This window comes from Perca fluviatilis, chromosome 13, assembly GCF_010015445.1.
Source record: "Perca fluviatilis chromosome 13, GENO_Pfluv_1.0, whole genome shotgun sequence".
NCBI classification, from domain to species: domain Eukaryota; kingdom Metazoa; phylum Chordata; class Actinopteri; order Perciformes; family Percidae; genus Perca; species Perca fluviatilis.
This window is the reverse complement of record NC_053124.1, coordinates 21103388-21129806: the sequence shown is the minus strand read 5'-3', so window position 1 is coordinate 21129806 and position 26419 is coordinate 21103388. Positions and strand designations below refer to the sequence as shown.

Below are 26419 nucleotides of genomic sequence, written 5' to 3'. Positions count from 1 at the left end.
TAAAATTACCTCCATCCTTACCAGCTGCAGTTTTAAAGTGATGTACACATTAATGCATAAATAATTATAATCCAATTACATAATATACATTATTCTTATGTATATTTCAATGCTAATACTTTTGTACTTTTACTTGTAACAGCAGTAACTTTAATGCAGTTGGATTCAGAGCCCAAAGGAATGTCTTCAAATCACTCTCTTAGTCTGATTTACAATCCCAAACCGTAAAAATATTCAATATACAACAGGTAAAAGCAGATGATGTTAGGTGTTTTTGCTTAATAACCTATTGCTAAAAGATTAATCGATTATGAAATTATTATTTTTATTGAGCTGATCAACTGAGATAAATTGATTATTCACTTAAGTAAAAGTTGGGTTACAGATTAATTCAGAATGAAGGCTTACTGTATATTTGGCTGCACATGGTAAGGCACATGCATCAAATACACATTTTGTCACTCGTTTTGGTAGACTTTCCTAATTGTGTTACCCCAACAATTTGTACTCAATCGAATACATTTATGTAGTCATAGTTAGATATCAAAGGAAGTAAAAATGAACAATGTCAAAATAATACCATACTGTAGACTAAAGGTAACTTTAAAGGCTATCTGCTTGCAATGATTCAAACAGGTCCTGTGCTGCATTTATTAAAATGCATTACTATCTGTATTACACAGGGTAGGTTGTAGGTGTAACTCTCATTTATCTTTTTCAGACAAAAGACATTTTGTCATCTAGTAAAAAATGGCTACTTAATAAACTGTATCACTTACATAAAATAGAATAACAGCACATTCAAGTGTACAGTTAGTAAGTAAGTGCATACTTTCCTGAAGGAAGATGGAAAGTGTGTAGAGCAGTGTTGGCCACTTATAAAAATTAGATGATGTTCTTAATACATGCAGGCAGACAGCAGTAAGTGTAACAGTCAAAGCTGAACAACAGAGATAACATATCCTCTTTAAATTGTTACTGATGAAGTTGTTGCTATTGTGTATCTCACTTAGCAACAATTCTTGGTAGCAGCTATGTTGGTTTCAGCCTTTCTACTGTTAACATGGTGGTGATCAAAATATTTTTGTATGGACTCGGCTATGATATCAAACACTTTATTATTCCCTGACATTTTGCCATTAGTTTCCTGCAGTTCCATCAAATAATGGAACAATGATGCCATCTGGTGGCAAAGTAATATAGCTGCTGCTTTTAATCACATGCAGAAACCGGTGTAAACAAAACTTCTGATTTGAAACATCTTTGGGAACAGAATAACATAGTTAGCTGTTAATTACATGCAGTGACAACCAGGCCTCTGTTAAATATTACTTTATGCATATGTAACATCTTGTTTTTGTGATAAAATTAATTATTTGAGGTGAGACAACAGCAGCTTTTTGGAAAGCTAGCTCACCTGCGGCAGGTAGCTATACGCACGTTAGCACAAACAAATGTGTTCAAATTTACACCGGTTCTCTTCTTTATCACTGAAGGTTTCCCGGATGTACACTTGATAACTTTACCTTCTACAAACACACATTTATAAACATGAACTTACATCTTTTTCTTTCGTTGTTATCCCAGGCTTCCTCAATTTTCAATCATTTTTTTTGCCTGAGTGACGAAACCTCGACGCAACATATCATATCATATCTGCAGGTTTCACGTACGCACAAACACACGTTCTGACTAAATGGGAATTGGGTAAGGCCAAAGGGCTCTAGGGAAAAGCCCCCAAATGATTGTGTTGTTGTTGTTGTTGTTGTAACCTAGATAATGCAGTTAGAAAATATTTATTAGATGGCACCTCCATTTATTATTTTCTATATTAGGGTGACAATTAATCAGTTTGTATTAACTTTTCTAATTTTTAGTGCAGTTAGAAAATTATAAGAGTTCATCGACCTTTATTTTTTCACTGTTTAGAATAACAAGGTTGCTGGTAGTTTGTCTGTTGTCTAATGTGGCTTTCTTAGTATGCTTTTGAATGGGGTAGTATTTGTTTCCATTATACAACAGGAATTTTCACTAAAGTTTTTAAAATAAATATTTATTATGATCTCAAAAACTAATAAATGAATTATTGAGCAACAAGCAGTGGTGGAAGAACCACTCAGATTGTAGCGATACCACAATAAACAAAAATGCTATGTTACAAGTACAAGTCTTGCTTTCAAAACCTTACTTAAGTAAAACTAAGTATTAGCAGCAAATTGTACTTAAAATATCAAAAGTAAATATACAAAATAGCCCCATTCAAAGTGTTACATTTATTATATATGTATTTTTGGAATTTTATTCCTGATTCATTACCGCCTAAGCAGCATCTGAATGTTGTCAAGGCAGAGCTAATTTTAACAGCTGTATGTACTGTTAGGTAATTTCATCTATAACTGCATATTTTATAAACTGATCATATGTTTGAGGTATCAAATCTTTATCTGAAAGGTAACTAATGCTGTCAGATAAATGTAGTTCAGTAAAAAGTACACTATTTGTTAGTGGAGAAAAAGTGTAAAGTAGCATAAAATGGAAATACTCAAGTTAAGTATGAATACCTGAAATTTGTACTTAAGTACAGTACTTGAGTAGATGTACTTAGTTAAATTCCACTGTTGTCAACAAGAAGGTAGTTACACCTTAAACCATTTATATCTTAAAAAGTGATACCGCGTGATGGATGCAGCCTCAGAAATAAAACTAAGAACAAAATAAACATCCCAGGTGTTCCTGCATGAGGAAAGGGGCAGTTTATCTATCCAATCGATTTTACAACATTTAAGAGTTTAATCACTCACTTCCTCAAGGATTTCACCAAAACCTTTATCTGTCACCGTCCCTCTCTTGAAATGCCACATAATCCATAAAAGTGATATTACTACTCTTCCCACTTTTTCTGTCCAACAGTAATAGAAAATAAAAACTCAAAAGTTTTTTTTGTTGTGTTGTCAATGTGAGTGCTGGATGTCTACTTAAACATGAAATGAAGCCCACACACAGTGCTAAAGGTAACATTAAAGAACGATTTATTCTTTGCTCTGTTCTACAAAACTTTATTACAACATAAAGCTGACGAACAAAACTGCGTCTGCTGGAAATAAAAGGTTTCCCTCAGAAGAATGTGGACAGCAATAATAACAGGTGTGAAAACGAATATATGTACAGTACTTATTGACAATTTCTTAAGATTGACTTTGTGCTTTGGAGTCATTAGATTCTTTGACAAAGCAGGGAAAACAAATATCTTGGTTGGAGACAAAGGTTTTTAAAGACATTAGCACCATTTATAAAAAGGTTCCTGATATAACAAAAACCACAAAGAGAAGAGTTCTTTCTGTAGATTTGGAGCTGACAATAATTAGGAGTTTAGCCTACTGTATTTCTTCTTTCTTTCTTTAAGCTATTTGGCGCTCTGCTAGTCAGAACGATAAAACAAAATACAGTAGAAAAGGTCATCAAAACGTAGGAATGTTTAACTCCATTAAAAGAAAACAAAGCCTGTCTGTGCATTCAGGCTTCTTGGATGAAAGGAAGCTTCAGTTTGTGTCTTTCTGCGTCTGTGGTTCATTTTGTCCTGTTTGAGCTTTCATTGGTAAAAAGGATTTGATTCTTGGCACCTTGTTATGTTACAACAGCAGAATTTAGGAAAGGAAGACAAGGAAGGAAAGCATGGCTGACTTTTAAAACTTGATGTCCCAGTACTGTGGTGTCTCTTTAGTGGCTTCAAAGTCATCTTCAATGGCAGCAGAGTTGCTGTTGGTCAGTGACGTCACTTCAGGGTGTTGAATTGGACCTCCGGCCTCTGGAAGGTAATTCATAAACAACGTTCAAGAGTTATTCCTTATTTCTGTTCTTGTCAACAAACCCCAATGATTGTCTGTGTCTTAATACTTTCAGACTTATACCCTGTCTGTGGCACTCACACCAAGCCTATCTGTTCCTCCTGAAGATGTAAATCTTTAGAAATGGGTCACAAATATGTATCAGTAAATAGAAATGTAAAATGCTAGACTCAGTATTAACGGCAGGACTACAGTATGTGTGGGATTGATTCAAAATAAACTTCAGTGCCCATATAGTGATGAAGGGAAATGTCACTCAAAAAGATACATAAACACCTTATCAGTAAAATGAAAAGACTTGCCCTGTGTGACAGCCTACAACAGCCTCATAGTCACTGTATCACTTCATATATGAGTGCAGGAAGAACACTCTACTTTAAGTTACAATTTAGAATTTAAAAAAATAATTTAATGAAGGTTTTTAAGAAATATAGATTTGTTTGTCAGGGTTATGACAATATTTTCTCTTACCTGGGATGCACAGGACCTGGGGCCTCTCCCACCTTCCTGCAGACAGGCATCTGATCAGAGGATTTAGTCTCTGCTGGAAACCCTTGGCGCAGTGATAACGCACAACTGCGTTGGTCTCGTATCTTTGTCGAACTTTTCCAAAGATGGAGGCGTTTCGGACCTTGGGTGGAGGACCACATGAGGCTGTTAAAAGAGAGATGACACAATTTAGGTCTTCATTGGGGCTGATGTATGATGGTGTAACAGCCCAAAACAACCACATGAGGGAGTTGAAACCATTCACGAGGAGCTCTAAATGTTTTATTCATATTACTCACAGGTGCCTTTCTTGCAGGTGTATGCAAGGTGATAGTTGCAGGGTACGTCACTCCAGCGTCCATCATCGTGCCACACCATCACTACACAGTCTTCTCCAGACAGAAAATAGCTGTCTGGCTGCCCTCTGTACCAGTTCTCATACAGCTGCATGCATGGGGAGAAGAGACATGGGTGAAATTATGTTTAAACTGAGTAGATTTGTTGTATGAGCTCAGTCACACTCATGGTTTCTTATATTCCTCACCAGTGGGTTGCCATCAGACCAGCGGAAATCATCCTCAATGGTCTTATCATTCAAACCGGTCCATTGGTATTCTTTGTAGTGGTCTGGGGAGCACAATAAGTCAATTATAAACAGTCCATAAGATACAATACGTAAATTAATCACTCATATAGGACAAACTATCCTGTTGAACCTATAACCTACTGTTGATGTAACTCTGTTCCTCAGGGGTTATGACAGACACCAGATGAGCTCCCAGCATGCGACAGTGCTGCTCTGCGACCTCCCAGCTCAGACGCTGGCTGAAGTGTCGGTAGCAGAAACCCTGGAACTTATCCCAACCTGGTTCGCATCGCTCCAAATCTGAAAACATCACAGAGGAGACCGGACAACCAAAGAGTCTTTGACATGCCTTCACAGGTTTTATTTTGCAGATATAATTGTGGGAAGGCCCATTTATTTACTTTGAAACAGATACCAGCTACCCAACTTGTTTGACAGACATGACAGAAACAATTTCCAGTGGAAAAAGGCAGAGAGCTTACCAGTGTGACAGAAGTCTCCTCCATATGTTGGCAAACAAAGACATTGAATCCGCCCGTCTCGGTCAGTACAGGTGCCTCCATTGAGACAGGGGTCGTCCAAACATGCATCTGAAACGAAACAGAGAGCCACTTCAGGTTGTTCTGCTGCTGAAACTACATGAGAGCACAGCTTGCAGTCTGCATATTTTCTTATTTTGTTAATTTAATTATTGATTATATTATATTATTAAGTAAAATTTTTGCTTGTATTATGTTGTGTATAAATATCAGGAAAAACATGGATTTGCTGAATCAAAAGATTTGAGAAATAAAGATTAAAGTGTGATTATGCACTAATTGCAATTGTGCATGCATACCAGTGAATTATACATTATTACATTACATTATTATATTTACAGAGGTAGATATATATGTACAAATATAATAATAGTGGCATTCTACAGGCCATTAAAAGGACATGTTGAAGCGCCAGCATTCAACTGAGCCAACAGATGGCAGCAGAGAACAGACTTGACACGAGGTCAAACTCTTAAGGTCCTCTTCTGTCTTCTTTGGTACATCTCTGGCGTCTTAGAGCTTCTTCTTTATGTGTTCTTCTGCTTGCACTTTTCATTAATAATAAACCTTTCAAATAATAATGGGTGGAGCCTGAATGATGCCAAATACAATCACTCTTGTTACCGGGTCATAAAAAGACTTGCAAATCAAAATGCAAGGACACAGTTACACATGATTATCAACAGACCTTCTTGTGATCTGTTTTGATAGCTTACTCTCTACCAAAGCATACGGTCTGTCATAGTATGTCAAACATGTTATGGCACATACAAATACATAATGGTGCATACTGATAAAGACACTGGTGTTGGATCCTTCCTGTGAAAAATTCTCTGATGATGATGCTATGCATTAAAATATTTTTACACTTAACTTCAGCTCACTCTCGCCCTGCAATTCACATAGGCTACTCCGTTATTAAAATAACCTCTGTACATTTGTTTCGCACTTGCATCTCTTCTTCCATGCTTTTAAAAATACTTGCGTATGACCATTATTTATAATTTCTAAACTATGTTAAAGAAAAAAACTTAATTGCAATTTGCAGATTATTTAGTGGAGGTAATAAAGGGATTTCGAGGAAAATATAAAATAAATCTGTTAGTCACTTCTTGTTTCCCATAACACCTGTTCCTTTTGTTGATGTCCTATTTGGAAAATTGGCTTTTGTTAGCATGACTTTATGTAGTCAAACTCCTGATTACACTGCACAAGAAAAAGATCTGTTGGCTTCGGGCAAAGTGTCCCTGTCAAAACGTAGTTGTTACATAAATAGCCTATAGTTGTTTAAAGTCCTGAAGAAAAAGAGGGGTTGGAGTTTCTTTTTTCAATTTTCTAAATTTGTAAAAAGTAGGCAAAATGGAGGGCATGCATGTCCAAATTGAAATTAAACATTTTACAAGTGGATTTAGTTTGTTTGCTTCCTTTGACACCCTATAAACAATGTAGCTCTACAGTGTCTGTCATTATACTGCATACTCACATACTTCTCTGTGGGTCAGTGTGTGTGTATGTTGTGTGTATGTGTGGAAGATAATAACTGTTTTACACAAGTCAAATGAGAATCATATGCACTCAAAGTAAAACCATCATTCAGTTTTGCTTTTACTTGAAAATGAAACCATGTGCTGTCACCCATGTATGTTGGCATCTTTACTTCGATTCTTTTCAAGTTTGCACAGCAACACGGATATTGGTTGAATTCTCAGTCCTTTCTACAAAACGTCTGCAAGATTTCCCTGTTTGTGAAGTTTTCCTCAAACACAACAAGACAATAAATTGCTTGTAAATGATTATGTGAAGTTAGTACTGCAGTTACTAAATGAGTGGTGGCTTTCTCACTGTCATAAACTGCTGGGTCTCCAGTCTTCATCACCATGAATAGACCAATATATAGTCATCACAGCTCACCAAACTTCAATGGAGGCGCTGCAGCTTATATTAAATGTGAAAAAAATAAAGCAATATTAATTTACTGATGCAAGCTTTTGTACATTTGAAGATCTCTGTCGTCTTAATACATGAAGATTTATGTGGATGCTTTTCATTTTTTTCATCACAATGATTAGTAGCATGCTGATAGTAAAACAAGTTTACATAATATCTATACAACACTAGAAAACTAAATTGTTAGTCTTGAGTTTAAATGTGAATAAATGTAGATAATACAGACCATAATACAGAACAGTAATTTGACCCCCATTAAATGAAAATACATTGTAAATCACCCAAACTTATTATATCAACTGCTATTGTATATCCCGTAATTCCAATTGTTATCTTTTTGACTTCTGTTCTATTGTTAATTTGAAGATTATTTCTAGATACCAATTTTAATGCAAATGTGCTGAGTGAAGCTGTTGCAGTCAGTGTCAATTATCACCACAAATATGGCTGATTAAAACATGTAAAGGAGTTGCTAAGACAGAATTGCCGGAAAAGAGAAGTCTATTTTGTGATGCAGAACACTGATGGCATCTGTAAAGATGGATGGAGCCACACTGAAGTGCCACTCTAGTTTGAAGTGCCACTCTAGTTTGTTAGTGCATCATTTTAAGTTCTGTTCTGTTGCTGTTTGCATCTTATATAAAGTACATTGAGTTTTCCTGTAATGACGTGCCATATAAATTAAATTGCCTCGTATTGTTTTCTGATTACAATACAAGACTTGTAACTACCTACTGTGTTGAAGCCAAAATAAAATAAAAATAGATGGCAATTCTTGCAAAAATACTGACTCTGCAGCTGCCATTTTTAGTAGTAGGAACAAAATATACATTTTACAGTAAACTTAAATGTTTGAGCTTGAAGGAAAATAAAATAACATTTATCAACTGACGGTGACACGAGAAACAAACATTGACTAGTTAATTTTATCATTCTTACACCTAAAACCACAACAATGTACAACTCATAATTAAACAATAAGACATGACTTGAGTATAAAACATTAATGACCCATAAAGGAGATTGAAAAACATACTGCTAAATGATACCACTGACAACAAACCAACACTGAACAATATTTGTGCTTATACACATGGAACCCTCTGTGTTTCTGGTACTACACTGTCTGAAACAACAAAACTATAGAAGACTAAAAATCTGAGGAAACAGTTTTAACACTTGATGTGAAGTTATGGATTAAATATAAAACATTACTTCTGTTGCACTGATCGATGTTACATTCCACTGAAAGATTAAGTTCCTTTATCAAGTTATTCCAGAATAATGCAAAAGACACTGTGAAAGAGTTAGCAAGAATAAAGTTATTGTGAAGAGAATAATCTATGCTTGTTTGGTGCAGAGATGTATTTTTTTCAAATAAAACCCACTGATCAAGATACTAAGAAAAGGTTTACCAACGTGACCATCAGTATGGCAGAAAATCACTGTAGAAGAAGGACTGAAACACTCATTCATAAACATACCAGTATATTACAACAGTACTTCACAGAAGTCAATCCTTGGATGAGGAAGAAAACATCATGCACAACAAGAGTGGGCTGTTGACAGTTGTCAAACGGGAGCTGTCCCAGTGTGAGTATCTCGAAGGGGAGGTGGGGGTCACAAGGGGAGAAGTGAGGAGCTTTTTAAGGTGAAGCGGGAGAAGTCAGAAGGGTGAGTGGGCTTTCTGAGACAACAAGTGAAACAAACGTGGGAAGTCGTTTGAAAAAGGAGGGGAGGTGTTTTACAGAAAATGGAAAAAAGGTGGGTTGAGGACAGATCAGGGATTTTAGTGCATCATTGCGTCGAGTAGCAAGAGGTTGACGGTTAGGCTGATGAGAGTGGCTTTAACATTACCTGAAATTTTCCCTGTACCGCCTACAGCTGCCCTCTCATTGGGCAAGATAAGCAGGGTGGGCGGCTGGGTGAGACTAAACTCAACATCCACCAGACCTTGATCCACTGGTGGTATGAAGGCTGTCACCTTCCGGGGCTCAGCTGTCTTGTGGAAAACATTGGGTGCTGAGGTGGTCGGGCTCCAGGTGCGTCTGGACCAGTGCGTGGTGCTTGTGATGGTGGTGGTGGTCGTCTTTGTGGTAGCAGCAGTGGGTTTTGTACCTGAGGAAGAATCAGGAACTGCTGTGGAGGTGATGGAGGGATTTTTTCCGCTGTACTCAAGATCAAGATCAGACTCCTGGGGTCCAGTTGTGGTGGTCAGGAGATCCCAGTTAGAAGTTGAGGTTATGTTAACTTCTTCTTCAAGGGTTGGGGCAACACTAGCTTCTTCTTCAAGGGTTGGGGTAACACTAGCTTCTTCTTCTTCAAGGGTTGGGGTAACACTAGCTTCTTCTTCAAGGGTAAGGGCAACACTAGCTTCTTCTTCAAGGGTTGGGGTAACACTAGCTTCTTCTTCAAGGGTTGGGGTAACACTAGCTTCTTCTTCAAGGGTAAGGGCAACACTAGCTTCTTCTTCAAGGGTTGGGGTAACACTAGCTTCTTCTTCAAGGGTTGGGGTAACACTAGCTTCTTCTTCAAGGATTGGGCTAATGTTAACTTCTTCAAGGGTTGGGGCAACACTAGCTTCTTCTTCAAGGGTTGGGGCAACACTAGCTTCTTCTTCAAGGATTGGGCTAATGTTAACTTCTTCAAGGGTTGGGGCAACACTAGCTTCTTCTTCAAGGATTGGGCTAATGTTAACTTCTTCAAGGGTTGGGGCAACACTAGCTTCTTCTTCAAAGGTTGGGTCAACGCCAGCTTCTTCTTCAAGGGTTGGGGTAACGGTAACTTCTTCTTCAAGGGTTGGGGTAACGCTAGGTTCTTCTTCAAGGGCAATGGTTGGTGTAACGTTAACTTCTTTTTCAAGGATTGGGGCAACGTTAGCTTCTTCCAGAAAAAGGGAAACTTTAGCTTTCTCTTCAAGAGTTGTGGAGACCTCTTTTTCTTCTTCAAGGATTGGGGTTACTGTAACTTCCTCTTCAAGAGTTGGGGTAATTTTATTTTCCTCTTCAATGATTTGGCTAACTTTAACATCCCCTTTAAAGGTTGGGACAACTTTAACATCTTCTCCAAGGGTTGCAGTAACTGTAGCAAGTTCATGTCCACTTGCCTCTTCATACCCAGTGGTCACAGTATCCAAATACAGTCTGTAACCTGATGTGCGAAACCGGGCTTTGGAGGAATCAGTAGGCAGCTGGGTGGTGTTTGACTCCTCTGGAGACTCAGTAATAGCTAAACGTACTCCAGAAACAAGTTTTTTGTCACTTTCCAAAGTGACTGTTTCTTCAAATTCTAAACTTGTACTTCCCTCCTGTCTAGAAATGGAGGACTCCCACAACTGTGGTGCTGTGGCGAGGATATCCAAGCCTAGTTTGTCAGAATGCCGTGACCCAGATGAGCGGGTTAGATCGGGGATTGCAGTGGTAAAGCCGGAAGTTGAAGAATCTGATGTGGAGATGAAGCTGACTGCTTCGACGTCAAGGTCACTTTCTAGAAAAAAAGCATAATGCATTTTCAGAGCTGGATATCCATCTATTAGGGGAAGAGTTTAACATTTTGGTAAATACCCTTATTTGCTTCCTTGCCAAGACTAAGATGAGAAGACTGATACCACTGTCATATCTGTCAATATGAAGCTACAGCCAGTAGCAAGTTAGCCTAGCTTAAGGAGAAACAGCTAGTCAGTTCTGTAAAAATCCGCCTTACGGTACCTCTAAAACTCACTAATAAACACATTTTATCCGGGTTGTTTAATCCGTAAAAAAAAACAAAAAATAACAAGTTGAAGGTGGAGGTGTTACAGGAGTTTACAGTATATGCCATGACAAGACTTGGGGAACTCGCTGCTCCTAGCCAGGAAATAGTCCACTACATAAACCCCCGTAACACCGCAACTTGTCATTGTTACACTTCCTTTTTTTATATACGAATTAAACAAACAAGATATAACTATACTATACTTACAAAAAAGAGTTTTAGACGTACTGGTAAATTGATTTAATTTTGTTACCATTGACCAGAACCAGGCCAGCTGTTTCCCACTGTTTCCAGTCTTTGTGCTAATAAGCTAACTGCCTGCTGTAGCTCAATATTTACCATACTACAGACACAAGAGTGGTATTAATAATCTTCTCATCTAATTCTCAAATGTTGAACGATTCATCCGAGATATTGATGTTTGTTGTTTTGTAAGACTTAGAAACTCAAATCTATGCTTGACATACCTTGAGAAAAATCTCCAGACCCATCCAGAATTGCCCACAATGAGGTTAGCTCTTTAATGGAAGATTTTGTAGTTTGAGCTGGTTGTGTAAGAAGTTCTCCTTCTTCTTTTGAGGCCTGAGTTGAGAGTAACACCTGCACAGAATCTTCTACTGCTGCCTCATCCATCTTCATTTGAACCACGGGGTCAAGGGTCATTGAGGTCAACTCCCAGAAGCTCTCCTCTTGAGCATGATTGCTGTTCTTTTCACTATAATTGGCTTGCGATTTGTCAAAATGCAAGTTGGTCTTTTGTATTTCTTGGGAATCCTTTGGCCTCTCAGATGTATTCTGTTCAGGATGAGTGTCTGGAATGGTTTGGTTATGTGTCTTAGGTTCATATGATGGTTCTGGAAACCCTGTGGTGCTTTCAGGCTCAGACTGGTGAAAGGTGAAGTTCAAGTTACGGTGGAAATCTGTCTCATTGTAAACGCTGGGCAGTAATGACGTGTTTTGTGGGAAATCATAGGTGTCTGTGGTGTTGATAGTGCTGTTCATAAGTGCTGTAGGATGCTGGGAGCTCTTTTCTGTGGTAGATGAAGTTTCATTCAATGCCTGGAGGAGATTCACTATAGGTGTGGTGTGGAGAGGAGACTCTGTTGTGTCTGATCTAACTGTTGGGTGCGTGTCATTTGCCTCAGTGGAAGAGCTGGAGAAAAGGGGAAAAGATTCGAATACCCTTTGAGCTTTGAGCTCCACCTGTTCTGAATGTTGGTTCAGTTGCAGCTCTTGATCTGTTTTCATAAGAATAACAACATCTTGTCCAATGTCCTCAGGCTCTGTGGCCACGTAGTCCATGGGAGAGTCGGTGGGAGTAATTTTACTATCTGTAGAGGACAGATAACTGATTAAAAATGAGATTTTGGAATTATAAAAAACACATTTCTTTTGAATAAACAGTTTGCATTTTTGACATGTACATTTAATATTATTGAATGCAGCAAAATACTTAAGACGCAAAATACACACCTTTGAAACAATACATGTCATGAAGGCTGGATGGCTCTGGGAAGCCAGTTTGGTTACTAAAGCGATAGAGGGTTTTGACGCCTGGCTGAGGCCCTCCACAGCGCTCTCTCGGGGCTATGATTGGGTAGCGCACACTGCCATCCGACAGCCAGCCAGGGCTGCAACGATCCAGACCTTCACTCCATGCCAAGTACAGCTGTGCTGTTGTAGCCAGCTCTGCTCCTCCAGCTCTGCAGTATGACTGTGCTTCGTCAAATGACAACTGCTGTGGGATGGAGTCATAAAACAACTCCCCTACAAACACAAAATATAAAAATTTTACATTGCTCAAACTCTAAATAAATAATGGCTGATATATTGTTGTTTTATTATTTTAGCTCTTATTCATTCTTATTTATTTATTAATTATTATTCATACCGTCAGCTTCCTCCACATAACAGTAAACATCAAATAGATTATCTGGATCCATTGTCCCATAGTTTCTCACTCCTGGTTGACCATTCATGTCTCCATAACAACCTTCACGGGGCACTTGGATTGGGTACCTGCAAGAATGGAAACAATCAGCATTTCTCCCGTAATATTAACCCCTTGAAGTTTAAAAAAGTGGCTTTAAATTCTGGTGGAGATAATGTACTTTCCAAATATACCAAATAATCTACACTTTAGGCTGAATTTTGGGGAAATGTTAAAAAAAGGTTTGGAATATTTTCATTAAACAAAGAGGTGCAGCCATTAAAGCATTAGTGTTTAAGTTTTATGTTGGAACAAGCAGATACAGAGGCAATGAGATACCTGACAGACTGGTCTGCCAGCCAGCCTGCATCACACTGCTCATAGCCGTCATAATAAGCCGCCAGCAGCTGGTCAGGAGTCGCGATTTGTGCCCCAATGGCCTCACAAGCCTTCTGGGCCTGATGGAAAGAAAACGCATAGCGGCCCAAAGCATCTCTGTAGTGGAATACGACACCTACACAAACACACATTAGCACACATGTATATTCAGATTATACAAAAATGCTTCTTGAACAACAGTATGTGGCCAGTAAATGTTGATTTATGTCAAATGTGACCATCAATCTAATAAAATTATTCAGATGTTTTATAACAGGACGATCACAAAGCACGCAATTATATTCTTTGTTACTACACTACACTATATGTTGTATCCTATATCACTTGTATATACAGTACATCTAATTCTTTCCAAAGCTTCAGTGATGATCCACGTCTTTCATTTTGTTACCTTTGACTTTGAGTTGTACGAGGTCGCTGGCATCCTCCAGGCCCTGCTGCACCTCGCAGCGATAGTGACCCGAGTCACTGGAGCGTAAATCTCCCAGCCACAGTGACAGATCATCAGGGGAGGAAGTGTAGTTGAGCCAGGCAGCGCGGTCTCGGTACACCTCATTGACCTTCACCCTTTGACCCTGCGCCACCAAGATCTGCGTCTCCACGCCACCAGACACCACGGTCCACTTGACCCGCGGTGCAACAGGGGAGGAAGAGGACAGAGACACCAAGCAGGGGATGGAGATGGAGCTGCCCAGTGGGGCGGAAACCGGACCTGAGTGAGGGATGTTCACCTGGAGCTGCCGGACATCTTCTGTAGGAAAAAAAAGAGTGTGAAGAAGTGAGCAGCTCTGTAAATTTGCTGAGAATAGTGAATCATGGCCTATCTTTGCCTTTGCTTACAACTGAATGTGAATGGATCCTGAAAGTAAGAGATAATGGGAAAATGTAGACGTACCAAATGCAGATGGAGTTTGTGTGGGGAATGCCAGAGTGAGGCGGCAGACTTCAATGAGAAGTGGAAGTATTTGGACATGTCTGTGGAGATAAAGAGGAAACACAAGATTATATTATTATTATTATTATTATTATTATTATTATTAGTAGTAGTACTAGTATTAGATAAAATATGACACACAAAGATTAATAAAGCATTCCTGTTGTAAACTCAGGGTAAGAAATAACAAATTAATGATATTTTTTTCTCCTTACCAGTTTCCAATTTCACACGTTTAACCTTTAATAGGCAGAGCGAGCGATTTCTGACCCTGGAAGTCATGTATTGTGCTGATTCAGCTCCACTGATCTCACCTAACTGATTTATTGTACTATTAAAGGTCAAAACCTGCAGACCTTTGTGCTATCTACAGGATCCACCTACTGTGGTTTTAGCTTTGCACATATATACTGTAGATACGCAGCTGAAGAGACAGACCCATGGTTACACTGTGATGCTCTGAATTTTAGCCTTATTATCTGCGTTTAATGCTTATGTAATACTGTTTAAAGCTGAATTGTACCACAAAATTTTATGCTGTAAAAAAGACAGAAACAAAAGCTTTATTGTATGTGGGTTTATGTAAAAATGGAAGGATTTAGACCTTAAGGTGAGAGGAACAATATCATTTATAAACAAAAGAAAATAAGTTCACTCTAAAACCTTCCCTTGGGAGTAGATATTATAAATAAATAAAAGATTAAGCGTCTACAGTGATGCCAAGGGATCTGTGAGGCTGTATGTAGGAACAGAAGTGATTTAAGTTAAATACTAATGTTACCATGTTGACATCTCAGTTTAGCACTAAGGGGAACATTAATTTCACGGCAATCCATCCAATAGTTGAGATATTTTAGTCCTGTATACTGGGTACAGATATAAAATATCAGTAGAAAACTTACAGCACTAAGAGGTGTTTTATATTTAGTCTACTCTCACTGATATAAATGGATTTGAAATTTTTTTTCATTACTATATTCAACAGGGACAGTTCTCATTGATCAAGAGAAAAAGACCTGAACGAGCCAAAATTAGTCTACAAGTCTAATTTACATCTATTTGTCCTTGTCAAGATGTTAAAAAGGCACCCTAAAAATAGAATAAACTGACACATCTTCTGAAATAATATCAAAAACATCTACAAGTGTAATGCAATAAAATGCAACAGAGGCTAAAGCCTCCAAAACTAATAAGTTGAATCAACACCTCCTGCAAACATTTTCACCAAAAAACAGGATATTATAACCTGAAACTGTTGTATTAGACTGCATTCGTTTTCTCTAGGTGTAACTTAGAAACTGTCAGCTGAGTGTATGTATTGTACATTTGGAAAAAATCATAATAACGTGTGTAAAGCACATAAGTACCACAAGAAACTGAAAAAATGTATCGTAAAGCTCAGTGAATGTATGAAGTATTAAAGAGCAACTTCTTGGATTTTCAAAGGCAAGCTGGGAGCACAGCCTCAGTGACCACAAGCCATTCATCACCTCCGGGAGCTAATGGCACGGCGTCTCAGCCCAGCAGCATCCTGCCAGCTCTCCGTCACCAGTATGGCCCTGTTATTAACCCAGAAGGCATGGCAGGACGCTCACAGTGACCTCACACAACCTCCTGATGCGGCCACTATAAAGCTGCAAATGTTCATTTATCATTTAAAAGCAGCTCTCTGAATTCCATTTTACTTTACATTTCCTTTAAACGATTTGCAGGTTTTCTTGCTTGTTTGTAAATGTACTGTCACTGTGCTGTCACTATATCCTGACAGAGCTACATAAAACAGATTATATGTGAAAAAAAATCATGTTCCTCTTCCTCCCCTTAGTGCCCCTAATGGCATTTGCAAGTTTCCACCGTGCCCGGAGATTAAAGGTCCCATGACATGGTGCTCTTTGGATGCTTTTATATAGACCTTAGTGGTCCCCTAATACTGTATCTGAAGTCTCTTTCCCGAAATTCAGCTTTGGTGCAGAATTACAGCCACTAGAGCCAGTCCTACAATGAGCTTTCCTTAGTATGTGCCATTTCTGTGTCTGTAGCTATTGAGGAGGAGAGTGGGAGTGGCAAGGTGGATGGTGGGGGTGTGGCCTTGACCAACTGCCACTTTTCTCGTTTGAAAGCCATGATGTCTCTCTCTCATGGGTTGGCCAAATTCTCATAGCAGGATACCCAGGGCTCGGTTTACACCTATCACCATTTCTAGCCACTGGGGGACCATAGACAGGCTGGGGGAACTCATATTAATGTTAAAAAAAACCTCATAAAGTGAAATTTTCATGCCATGGGACCTTTAACAACCAATCAGAGCCGAGGATTCTCTGAGACAGTGTCAATGATTGCTTGTGAACTGCAGTCAAACTGTAAAACTAGGCAGCACTGATCAAATATATATCAAGATTCTGTTACATATCCTGTTACATTTCTCAGGAAAACCAGGTTGAAAAATACCAAAATTCCCCATTAATGGATTAAAGTGCATTTTGCAGAGTTATATATTATATTATTGGATCATTATCATTTATGTATTACCATGTAATAAGCACTTCAATGTTGTAGTTGGTCGATGTGGAGCTAATTATAACTGCTTTATATACTATGAGGGGATTTTATAAATCGGTCATATGTTTGGTTTCTAAATCTGAAAGGTCACTTATAGCTGTAAAATAAATGTAATGGAGTAAAAAGTACAACATTTCCTTGTGAAATGTAGTAGTAGAAGTATAAAGTAGTACTTAAGTAAGCATTTTTTTTTCATCAGAGAAACTCTTTAAAGCTATAGTCCGTAGTTTCTGTCGCCCCCATGAGGAATTTTTAGTAATGACAACAAAACTATCGGCGCAGTAAAGTCACCGGACAACACAATCTTCTGAACATAGCCATACTGAGAAATACAGAGAGAGTTGTGTGGAGCTGATAGTCTTAATTAGCTTCATATCAACTCATTTGGCAATGGCTTGAATGTAACGGACGTTTATTAATATCAAAAAGTTACACACTAAAGCTTTAACTCTTAAAAGAGTCCAAGATTGTTTGACTGTTGCCACACAACACTCCTAAAATAAACCTCCAATTCTTCAAAATCAGTCTCCAGGGACAAATGAAAAGAGCTAAGCACAAAAGCGGTACTGTGTGTGTGTGTGTGTGTGTGTGTGTGTGTGTGTGTGTGTGTGTGTGTGTCAGCCTCCTTTACTTCTGTCAAAAGGAAGTTTTAATAAACAGACATAAGATGGCATAATGTGTCACTCATATACCATTCAGTCGTCTAAACAGGCATGTCGGTGACACACAGTATACATGTGTTCAAGGTGGGAAAGTTGGTGGTTCTAGTAAATAAAGAAAAAATTATAAATATTACCAGAACCACAAAAGTGAGCCACAAGTTAAACAAGCATTGATAAAATGTCTCTGCATCTGTATATCAAATACATCGACACAAACACAGCTCGCTAACTTGTGTCAGATTAAATGGCCTTCTTTGATGGCAGTATAAGTGTTGTCTGTTTCCTCAGCCAGCTGGGTGGACTCCACAGGGCTGGTATCACTATTAGTATTCTTGATGGGAAAATGTCTCACAAAAAGCAAGCAGTGGGCCAGGAGGACAGCTGCACACTGTGCTTTCACTTCGGGCCGACTCCCTCACAAAAGGCCTCGGAGGAAATTAAAGGACGGGGCACTGGCACACTTGCTTGCTTTTTCTCTTTCCTTTCTTTCGCTTCTTTTAAAAGGATGGAAAAAGAAGTTTTCAACCACTAAGAATGGTTCTGGAGCAGGCTTTGTACAAAAGGCCACATTAAGACACTGCACACTGTTTCAAATGGTGTTACTTCTGTGAGTTTGCTTGTGTATGAGTTTGTGCATTCAGATTGATGACAGAGGAGAAAATCCTTGTTGCTGCTGGTTATTTTGTTTTTAGATCACAGTCTTTGGCCTCGCCGTGACCAGGAACTCTGCACTCTTTAATGAGAGTAACAATGAAGAAAAGTCGAGCTTAAAATAAATGCCACCCACAGATTTACAGGTCTAGAAACTGCAGCCAATGCATTATTCACAAGCAGAACTAATCCAGTCTCCTCCTGCAGAAACATAGTCAAATCCACATTAAGCCTACTGCATGTATTTCAACTTGAAACTAAAATGTAATAGATTATAGTGAACAAGAAACATAAAATCAGATGCTGACAGCCCCGTCGGTGCTGTACTGACTACTAAAGCTTGCTCACTACATCTTGTGGGTGGCCTCTGCAGTACTCTGCATCAAGGTCAACTCAGGCAAACCCCAACTCCACCAACGAGCAGGAAAATTACTCCTGATCTCAGTTTAGCCAGGTCAAACAGAGACAACAGGTTCGACTGATGTAAGCCCTGTGGAGCGCTGAGCTGGGACTGGCTTTGGCAGTGATGAGTCTATGATAAAATTAAGTATGGATCTCTTAAAATGCACGTTTTAAATATGTAGAAATCCACTCTAGTCTACGTTTATGTCTCCCATGAGTGTTTATTCCTCTCCTTTCATCTCCAAACCTCTCTAATTCTTTTAGATTTATTGACTCAAGACTGTGGTTACATGGTATGGAGTTCAAACTAAATGTACAATTGAAAAGAAGTGCAACGTAAATTACTTAAACAAAGGTAGAAGTTTCTTTAAGAAGGCACCTGATTTACATATAACATTGTCTTATCTTAATGTAATACCAACATAAATTTAAACAAAGATGGACAGTTTAAATTGGCATGGACCTTTCCCTCTTTCCGATGCTTTTATTCTTACATTTAAAATGTGACAATCATCTTACAGACGCTCCCTACTATCCTCCATTTTATCGATAGCTAAAATCAAAGGTTTTCAGAAGTGGCTAAATTAATCTAACAGTTGGGCCACTTGGATCATTTATGCAAACATGCCACCAACATCAATGTCATGTTTTTCTGTTATTCTACCCTGAATTTTGAAAATCAGGCCAAAATAAGCAATTGTCTTTATTGCAATTTCAGGTCAACAAACAGACAGATTAAGTGTATATATAGGACAGAATAACAAGGATCATGTCTTGCTCCTAGCCTAACTGGCCTCTGTATCAATGAAACACAAATGACCGGATCCTTTAAATTTATCTATGCTGAAGACATTCACCTGGTAACGTAGCACCAGAAAAAGCCCATCAAAAAGAAATCCCCAATTAATCACAACTTCTTAATACAAAAACACAAGTTCAAAGCACTGGTCATTGTGTACTCCTGTCTGACCTAACAGGGACTGTTCACTCAACACCGATCCTCCAACTCTCTGCACCATCAAACGTAACACCTCCACACATCCGATGAGTTGCAATCAATCAAAGAACTCTTCCCACCTCCCAAACTGTGCAGACATTTCCATTAAACCCACTGTCTGCCTCCCAACCAGATAACCAATTTGGAAAAGCCACCCACCATATAATTCACCACCCAACGTGCCTGGGAACGAGTCAAAGGATCAAACAAATACCAGATTTCTGGCCTGACTCATCAAATCCGTGGACTGACCACAGCCTTTGCTTAGAAAGCCCATTGTAAACCATGCAAAACCATGAATTTAGTAGAATCTGGGCAAACAGAACTCTTTATTTTAAAGTCAACTATTCCTACACCAGCATTATGTATTTGGTTATTTCTGGTATCAGTGAAGCTATTCCTCAGCTTTAACTAAAAATAAGGGGACACATACTCATTGGCTACTTCACATTGTTGACTAGGCATTTCTTTCTAGGATGATTAACTATTTATTAGAAAATAAATGGCCTGACAGTTTATATTATGCCTAAGGATCAACAATCCTCAGAATATGAGTAATGAGTAAAATAATCTGTATCTTCAACTTCTGCTTCAACACAGACTTGTTATAATGTAATTGCAGTAGAAGTATTATTCTGCATAAACCCTTAGAAACAGCAATTTTATCGCGTCGTCCTACCTCACTGTTTCTAGCCAGATAATTCGGCTGAATTGCCATTTCGTTTGCACTTTTTATTTATTATGAGAAATTGAGTCATTGAAAAAAGATGTGGGCAGCAATTCTGAAATCTGCAGAGATGTTTAATTATTTCTACTACAACTCTGGGCCCGTCATCCTCCACAAGAACAGCTAGAACTTCAGAGTCTCCATGTTGGCTGTTTGGTCACCATCTTCAACATCATACCTGTTACCTACAGCAGTGGGTTTTCTTGCCCTTTGCTTCTATACAACATGCACAGCCAATTTATAAAATATCTACTTGTAAAAAAAAATAGTGTGAAAATCTTTTCTTCAGACATTCTGTGTCAATATGAGCGCTGATGACAACAATATTTACATCATAGAATCAAGAGTCACTTTACTGAGAATCTGCTTCTATTACCTGATGTTTAACAAGAGACCATCTTCAAGTTGTAATGCTTTTGCCACAGATGGGTCAAATATTATAAATATTTAGGTGATCAATGGCTACATTTTGATCAGAAATTACAAGAAACCAAACCAGTGCTTTTAGTTTGACTTGCTCCACTGGCTAATATCCAGAGAGCAACTGGACCATCACATAAAAGAGATAGGAATCCTTAAAAGTCTGTTATCTCTCTGTTACTATATCTCTGTCCATTAATGAAGTCTACCTGAACCCTCAGGTGGAGACAATGAACAGAAGAGGATAGATGTGCACTAAAGACAAAAAGCTGGCTTCTTGTGTCTCCTGCAGGGCACATCATTTCAGAGTTTAAAATCAGTAGCATTCAGGCTTTACTCCCAAAGAAAATAACATTTAAATTAAATAAATGAATAGGTTTTGCTTTATGCTTTCTATAAATGCAGAGGACAGTAAGTCAATGCTGTCGCAGTTTTTTATTGAGTTTCATGAACACTGAAAGCATGCTCACCTGTGTGAAAAATCATTACAACGTCTCACAATTATTTAATAACCATGGGGACTGACGATGATGTGGTTGAAGTGGCAAACGCCATTGATAAACATGTCCACCAGCTATGCTCTTTTAAAACACAGTGACGGGTTCGTGATTGGCAAAAAAACAAAACACAAAGCCAATTAGAAGAAAGTTATACTTAGCTAAGTGCGCCAGTTCCACAAAATGACATTTTCTGCAGAGAAAATGAACTAAGGCCACAATTTCAGGACCTCCCCTGAGGACAGCAACTACTGCAAAGCCATTAACTGGTAACGAACTGGTCATTTTCTTAAATGACACCGTCATTTAAATGACATTATACATTTAAAAGAAGTTAGACCGCATCAACTGCCTATCATTAACACAACAGCAAAAAAATAAAATAATTAAAAAAAATAACCTACCGGCTTCTTCTCAGCAGCATTTCAGCTGATGCGGGATGACTTCTCGGCTGTAAAAAGTATTTTCCGTCAGCTCCACTCAGCTTGCTGCAGTGCGACTGTCCTGTTGGAGGAACGCAGCTCTGGATGCTGTGCGCAGGTATATGAGGGGAGTTTGGATTGCGGTCCGAGCGACTCCGAGGCTCGGTAAGAAAAGAGGGAGTTGAGAGAAAGTGAAGCCAGATATGAAATCACATTTAATCACTGCCCACTTTTCCACCCAACAATCTGGATGGAGATGGCGTGTGCTTGTCAAAGGGGATTGGGAGGGATGACATCTAAAATAACCGATGTAATAGGCTATGAAGTGAAGAGAGATGACCTATGAGGTTGTTTTTTTGCCTGCAGGGAAACGACAAATGCATTGAGCGTCATCTGGAGTCAGCGCAGGAGCGATAGACGGCTGCTGCTGCTGCTGCTGCTGCTGCAGGTACTGATATTGCAGCACGGTCACCTACTGTATACTGGAGGAGGAAGGTGAGGGAGCTGACAGTAACACCTCCTCCACACCAAAGTCGACTATTGGTCTTCTTAAATCACCTTGAAGAATGTTGAATGTATCACCAGCAGTTTCAGTTAGCAACATCCTGCTGAGGATTAGTCCCTGTGTGACAGACCACAGCAGCAGTTGCTCAGTCTGTCAGTTTAAAACTTCAATCTGCAGGGCTTGTTTGACACCATGCAGCATTTGATTTGTGACCCATAAATTCATCAGGCATATGTCACAATTTAATAGTCATTGACTGTAGCTCATTTAGAAAAAAAACAGATAGCATTAAAATAGAAGTTTTCTGTTGATACAAACACACCAATGCACCAATTATATTTTAGGCTGTTGTTGACTATTGGTGAATGATCAAGCAAGCTCAAATTTTAAATGCTGTTGAAGAGCAATAAATGCGTTTGTGGTTTTACGGACAGATAAATCTACATGGGGTCCCTGAGCATTTGACCATATGCAATATTTCCTTTGTGCATTATGCATCCTGTCATCTTAAAGTAAACAAATGTATTTAGTATATTCTAAAAGTTTATAGTTGTTTAAAATGGCCAAAGTTGAAGGCAGGATGAAAAGCCTGGTGTCACAGAGGGTAGTGTGGATCAACGGAAGTACATTTCCAGGATAATTGCCTGACAACTGCCTGACATGACAGGATGTCCCTCACCTTCCGGTCTGTGTGTTGCCGTTCTGAAACTCTGTTCGCTTTGGGAAACAACAACAAACTTACGAGCTACACATAGAAAATGGCTTAGTTTTGAAAAATGTTGATTGTTCAACAATGCAGGTCTGCTTGGTTCTTTTGGGTAATGATTGTAAAGATTTACAAAGAATATGTTTACAACTTTTAATATCTAACTGGGAAGTTTTGGGACCGAGTAGTGGGGATTTGCTATGGACAAAGTACAAACTGCGATACACTGGAAAGAGCAAATTACATTTAACCATGTAATCCAGCTAATTTATATAGCTCACGTTACTGTATTGTGTGCAGTTCACTTCGTTTAATATTGTATGTGGCGTTTTCTTTTGCCGGGTGCAAATGTTTCACCAAAACAAGTTCCTTCCCGAGATCATTTTGCTGCGTCGTCACTAAGTCTGGAGCTTAGCGCCGCCCAAGATGATAGTGATTAGTTTAAAGAATGCAAACAACCCAGCGCTGTGGAAATGGGTCTGGCAATACGAGACTACATAGGGGGTAATGATGCACACTTTCAGTCTCTCCTGTAAGCCATCCATGGTGTTGTATTCATTTGCACAAACAACACAAGTGACATGGGTAGTTTGAAGAATGAAAAAAAGAGAAATTAAAATCTTGACTACTGTTTCAGCAATCATGCTGTTCAGACGGGCATTTTGTTCAAAGCATATTGACACCTTTACCTTTTCAGTCGGGGCTCTGGAGCAGGTGCCCGCTCTGCCCTTTCAATAATCTATCTATCTATCTATCTATCTATCTATCTATCTATCTATAATGTGAAAGATTTATAGCCGTGCTGTGTGCCAATTATGAGTTACATACAGCATATTTTCAGGGATCTTCTAGGCTTACTACCGTATCTTGCCACCTGTTCATACTGTATATAACATAGACATGCAATAGATGAATAAGGTCAAGGTGTGTACCTGTGCCCTCTGCAGACAGGGTGAATGGTGCTTTGTAGAGGTCGTCCTGTGGCTCGGCAGCAGCGGTTGGTGCTTCACACCTGAGGAATCTGACACCCAGATACCAACAGGAGTGTCTGGGAAGGAAATGTCAAACTCAGAGAGCAGACAAAGATCAGATGTGTGCTTTATGTTCCAGCTATGACTGACTGTCACAGTGACCCAGACTGAGTCAAGTCTAGTCAGCAGTTATGCTCACTGTGAGACATCATCCTCTCTGCTGTCTTTCGTCTTTAGCAGCAGGATGGTATAATGAAAACAAAGGCCATCCTTAAAACAGAAACTTCTATGATAGAAAGAGTCAATTCAGGGGAGGCTTTCTTCACAGCTGTTCCTCACATCTGACCTTTGACCTAAGAGTAGAGTAGGGCAAACAAGAGAATAACTTGCTGATGAAGATATTGCAATAAGATGGAAATCTCCAGAACAGCTACTAAATGCACCTCATGGTGAGATTGTTTTCTCAACTGCAGTGTTTAAGGTCAAGAATGAACTTGAACTTCAGCATCAATGTGAAAATATGTAACTACTGAGGGAATACAATCAAATTTTGCATTGACTAATGAAAAGTTTAATTTTCCAGCAATAGAGAGCCAAAGTGAAACCTCATTCCAAATCCTATTACCATTTATAACAATTCTAACCCAAAATCAACCAGCTTTGAAACTTAGTTTTTCTAAACAGTATGTGTTGTGGGACAGTCATTTTTTGAAAAGCAATCCAATATTTTTGTTTACTCAATATTTCTGGTGGCCTTTATTGAACATTATTTCCCAGAAGTCCCAGACCTTTGCGACTCCACATCACAGCTCGACAAAAGAAGCGAGTCCATGTCCAGTCAAGGGTCTGCAGATATCTCAGACATGTCTGTAATAACAGCAGGACAGAGGACTGAATGCTGTAGATTTTTAACAGCAGAGATGACAACTACAAAACTGGAGAAGAAAAGCTTTGGGGAAACTTAAAGTAACCCAGAAACACATCACATTTTTACAGAAAGACTGAATGAGAGATTGCATCGAATAAAAGAAGCTAATAGAACAGCAGCTAAAACACATTCTTGCTCAGCTCAACACGCCCAGGGGTTTTTGTTACTACAACCTACACCGAATCAAATGCTTCTATGTATTGCTAACAATAATAATAATTTAATAATAATATAAAAGATAATAATACAACAGTGTCAGGGGCCACTCTGCATAATATTACTGCATACTTTTGCTTCTTTAAGCACATGTGGTTGATAATATTAAAATACTTAAGGAAGATATTTAATGCACAGATGTGTGTGCCGTAATTCTTAGAAATATAGTCTTATACAATACCTTAAGCTATGCACAGAGTATTTTAGCTGTGAACTACAGGTCTGCTAATTAAGTGAACATAAAACCAATAAATCAAGCCTGGACAAGGGAATTGAAGTCTGACAGGAAAAGTAAAAGCAGTGTTCTACCTTCCTTTTCAGCTGCTAACCATAACATATTGAGGCCATATACAAGAATCCGCTGAAAGAGACTAAATTAGACCAAACACAGTTACACATGCATGCAAGCCATGCCTCAGACCTGCATACAAGCTAACGGTACATTTTCCAGCAGCCTTCAAACAACCAGCCTATAATTAGACACTATCATTATATTGTAGCGGATCTTAGATCATCAAGTGAGTCAAAAGCAACACTCAAATTTAGTTTTAAAGTGTCTTCAGATGTTCTGGAGATGTTCAAGCGATCACAAATCCTTCTGCAAGGAGATTATAATACCTCTAGTCAGACAGCAGTGTATTTCTGAAATCATTGTTTTATGTGCAAAAACTGCACAGCAAACTTGCAACCACTAACTATATAAAGACAGAGACAGTACTAAGTAACTAAGAGCATTTGTCTGAAATACATTAAGCTATATACTGTAAGCAGTTTTTACATGAACAAAAACTCTTAAAAGATCTTCGCAGAAACTCTGTTAGTGACTCTGACATTTGCAACCTACACCACCAGGTGGGATTCATTAGTTTACGTGGCTGTGAAGCAAATATGACTCAGCTAAAACACAGAGCACAGCCTGCAGTTTATTTTTATTTATTCCTAATTCTGCTTGAGTCATGTTCCGCGGTTTCCTTTAACTGGGTTACCAGAATTGCTGTCAACTCACCACAAAGTAGAAATAACAAGACAGGCATTCACAAAACTCATTCTACCGTGCACAACTTGAGAGACAGTCAAAATCTGTGCTTTGTCTGTGTAAATGGAAAGAATAAAGACAAATGAAGCAATACAAAGGTGCCATTTCACCAACATTACACTTTCCTTTGCTCTAAGCCCAGACTGAAATCCATACAACACACATGCATTGACAGAAAAGATGACCAGCCTTTGAATCATTTTTCCTCCCATAAAAGCAAAACCTCAAAACCATGTTTCCGCTGACTGGCTGCTTTTATTCCCTCTTAGATGCAGAGAGGCAAACTGGTTCAGGAGGG

General features: G+C 38.8%; 1 protein-coding gene across 2 annotated transcripts; it reads right to left on the bottom strand.

The window, feature by feature from the left end:
* Positions 1-3006: 3006 nt before the first annotated feature.
* On the bottom strand, positions 3007-22185 carry LOC120571934 (brevican core protein-like). 2 transcript variants are annotated; one of them, XM_039821092.1, is made up of 15 exons: positions 21742-22185; positions 14384-14463; positions 13880-14239; positions 13429-13603; positions 13051-13178; positions 12633-12926; positions 11627-12490; positions 10104-10892; positions 9264-10046; positions 5403-5510; positions 5062-5220; positions 4879-4961; positions 4634-4778; positions 4317-4499; positions 3007-3805 (listed from the first exon to the last, which is right to left on the bottom strand). In XM_039821092.1, the coding sequence occupies exons 1-15, from the start codon at positions 21759-21761 to the stop codon at positions 3684-3686; spliced, it is 4293 nt and encodes a 1430-aa protein (XP_039677026.1). In that variant the 5' UTR covers positions 21762-22185; the 3' UTR covers positions 3007-3683. The 2 variants fall into 2 exon arrangements, with proteins under 2 accessions (XP_039677026.1, XP_039677024.1); XM_039821090.1 differs by having other exon boundaries at positions 9264-10892; positions 21742-22184.
* Positions 22186-26419: the final 4234 nt, after the last annotated feature.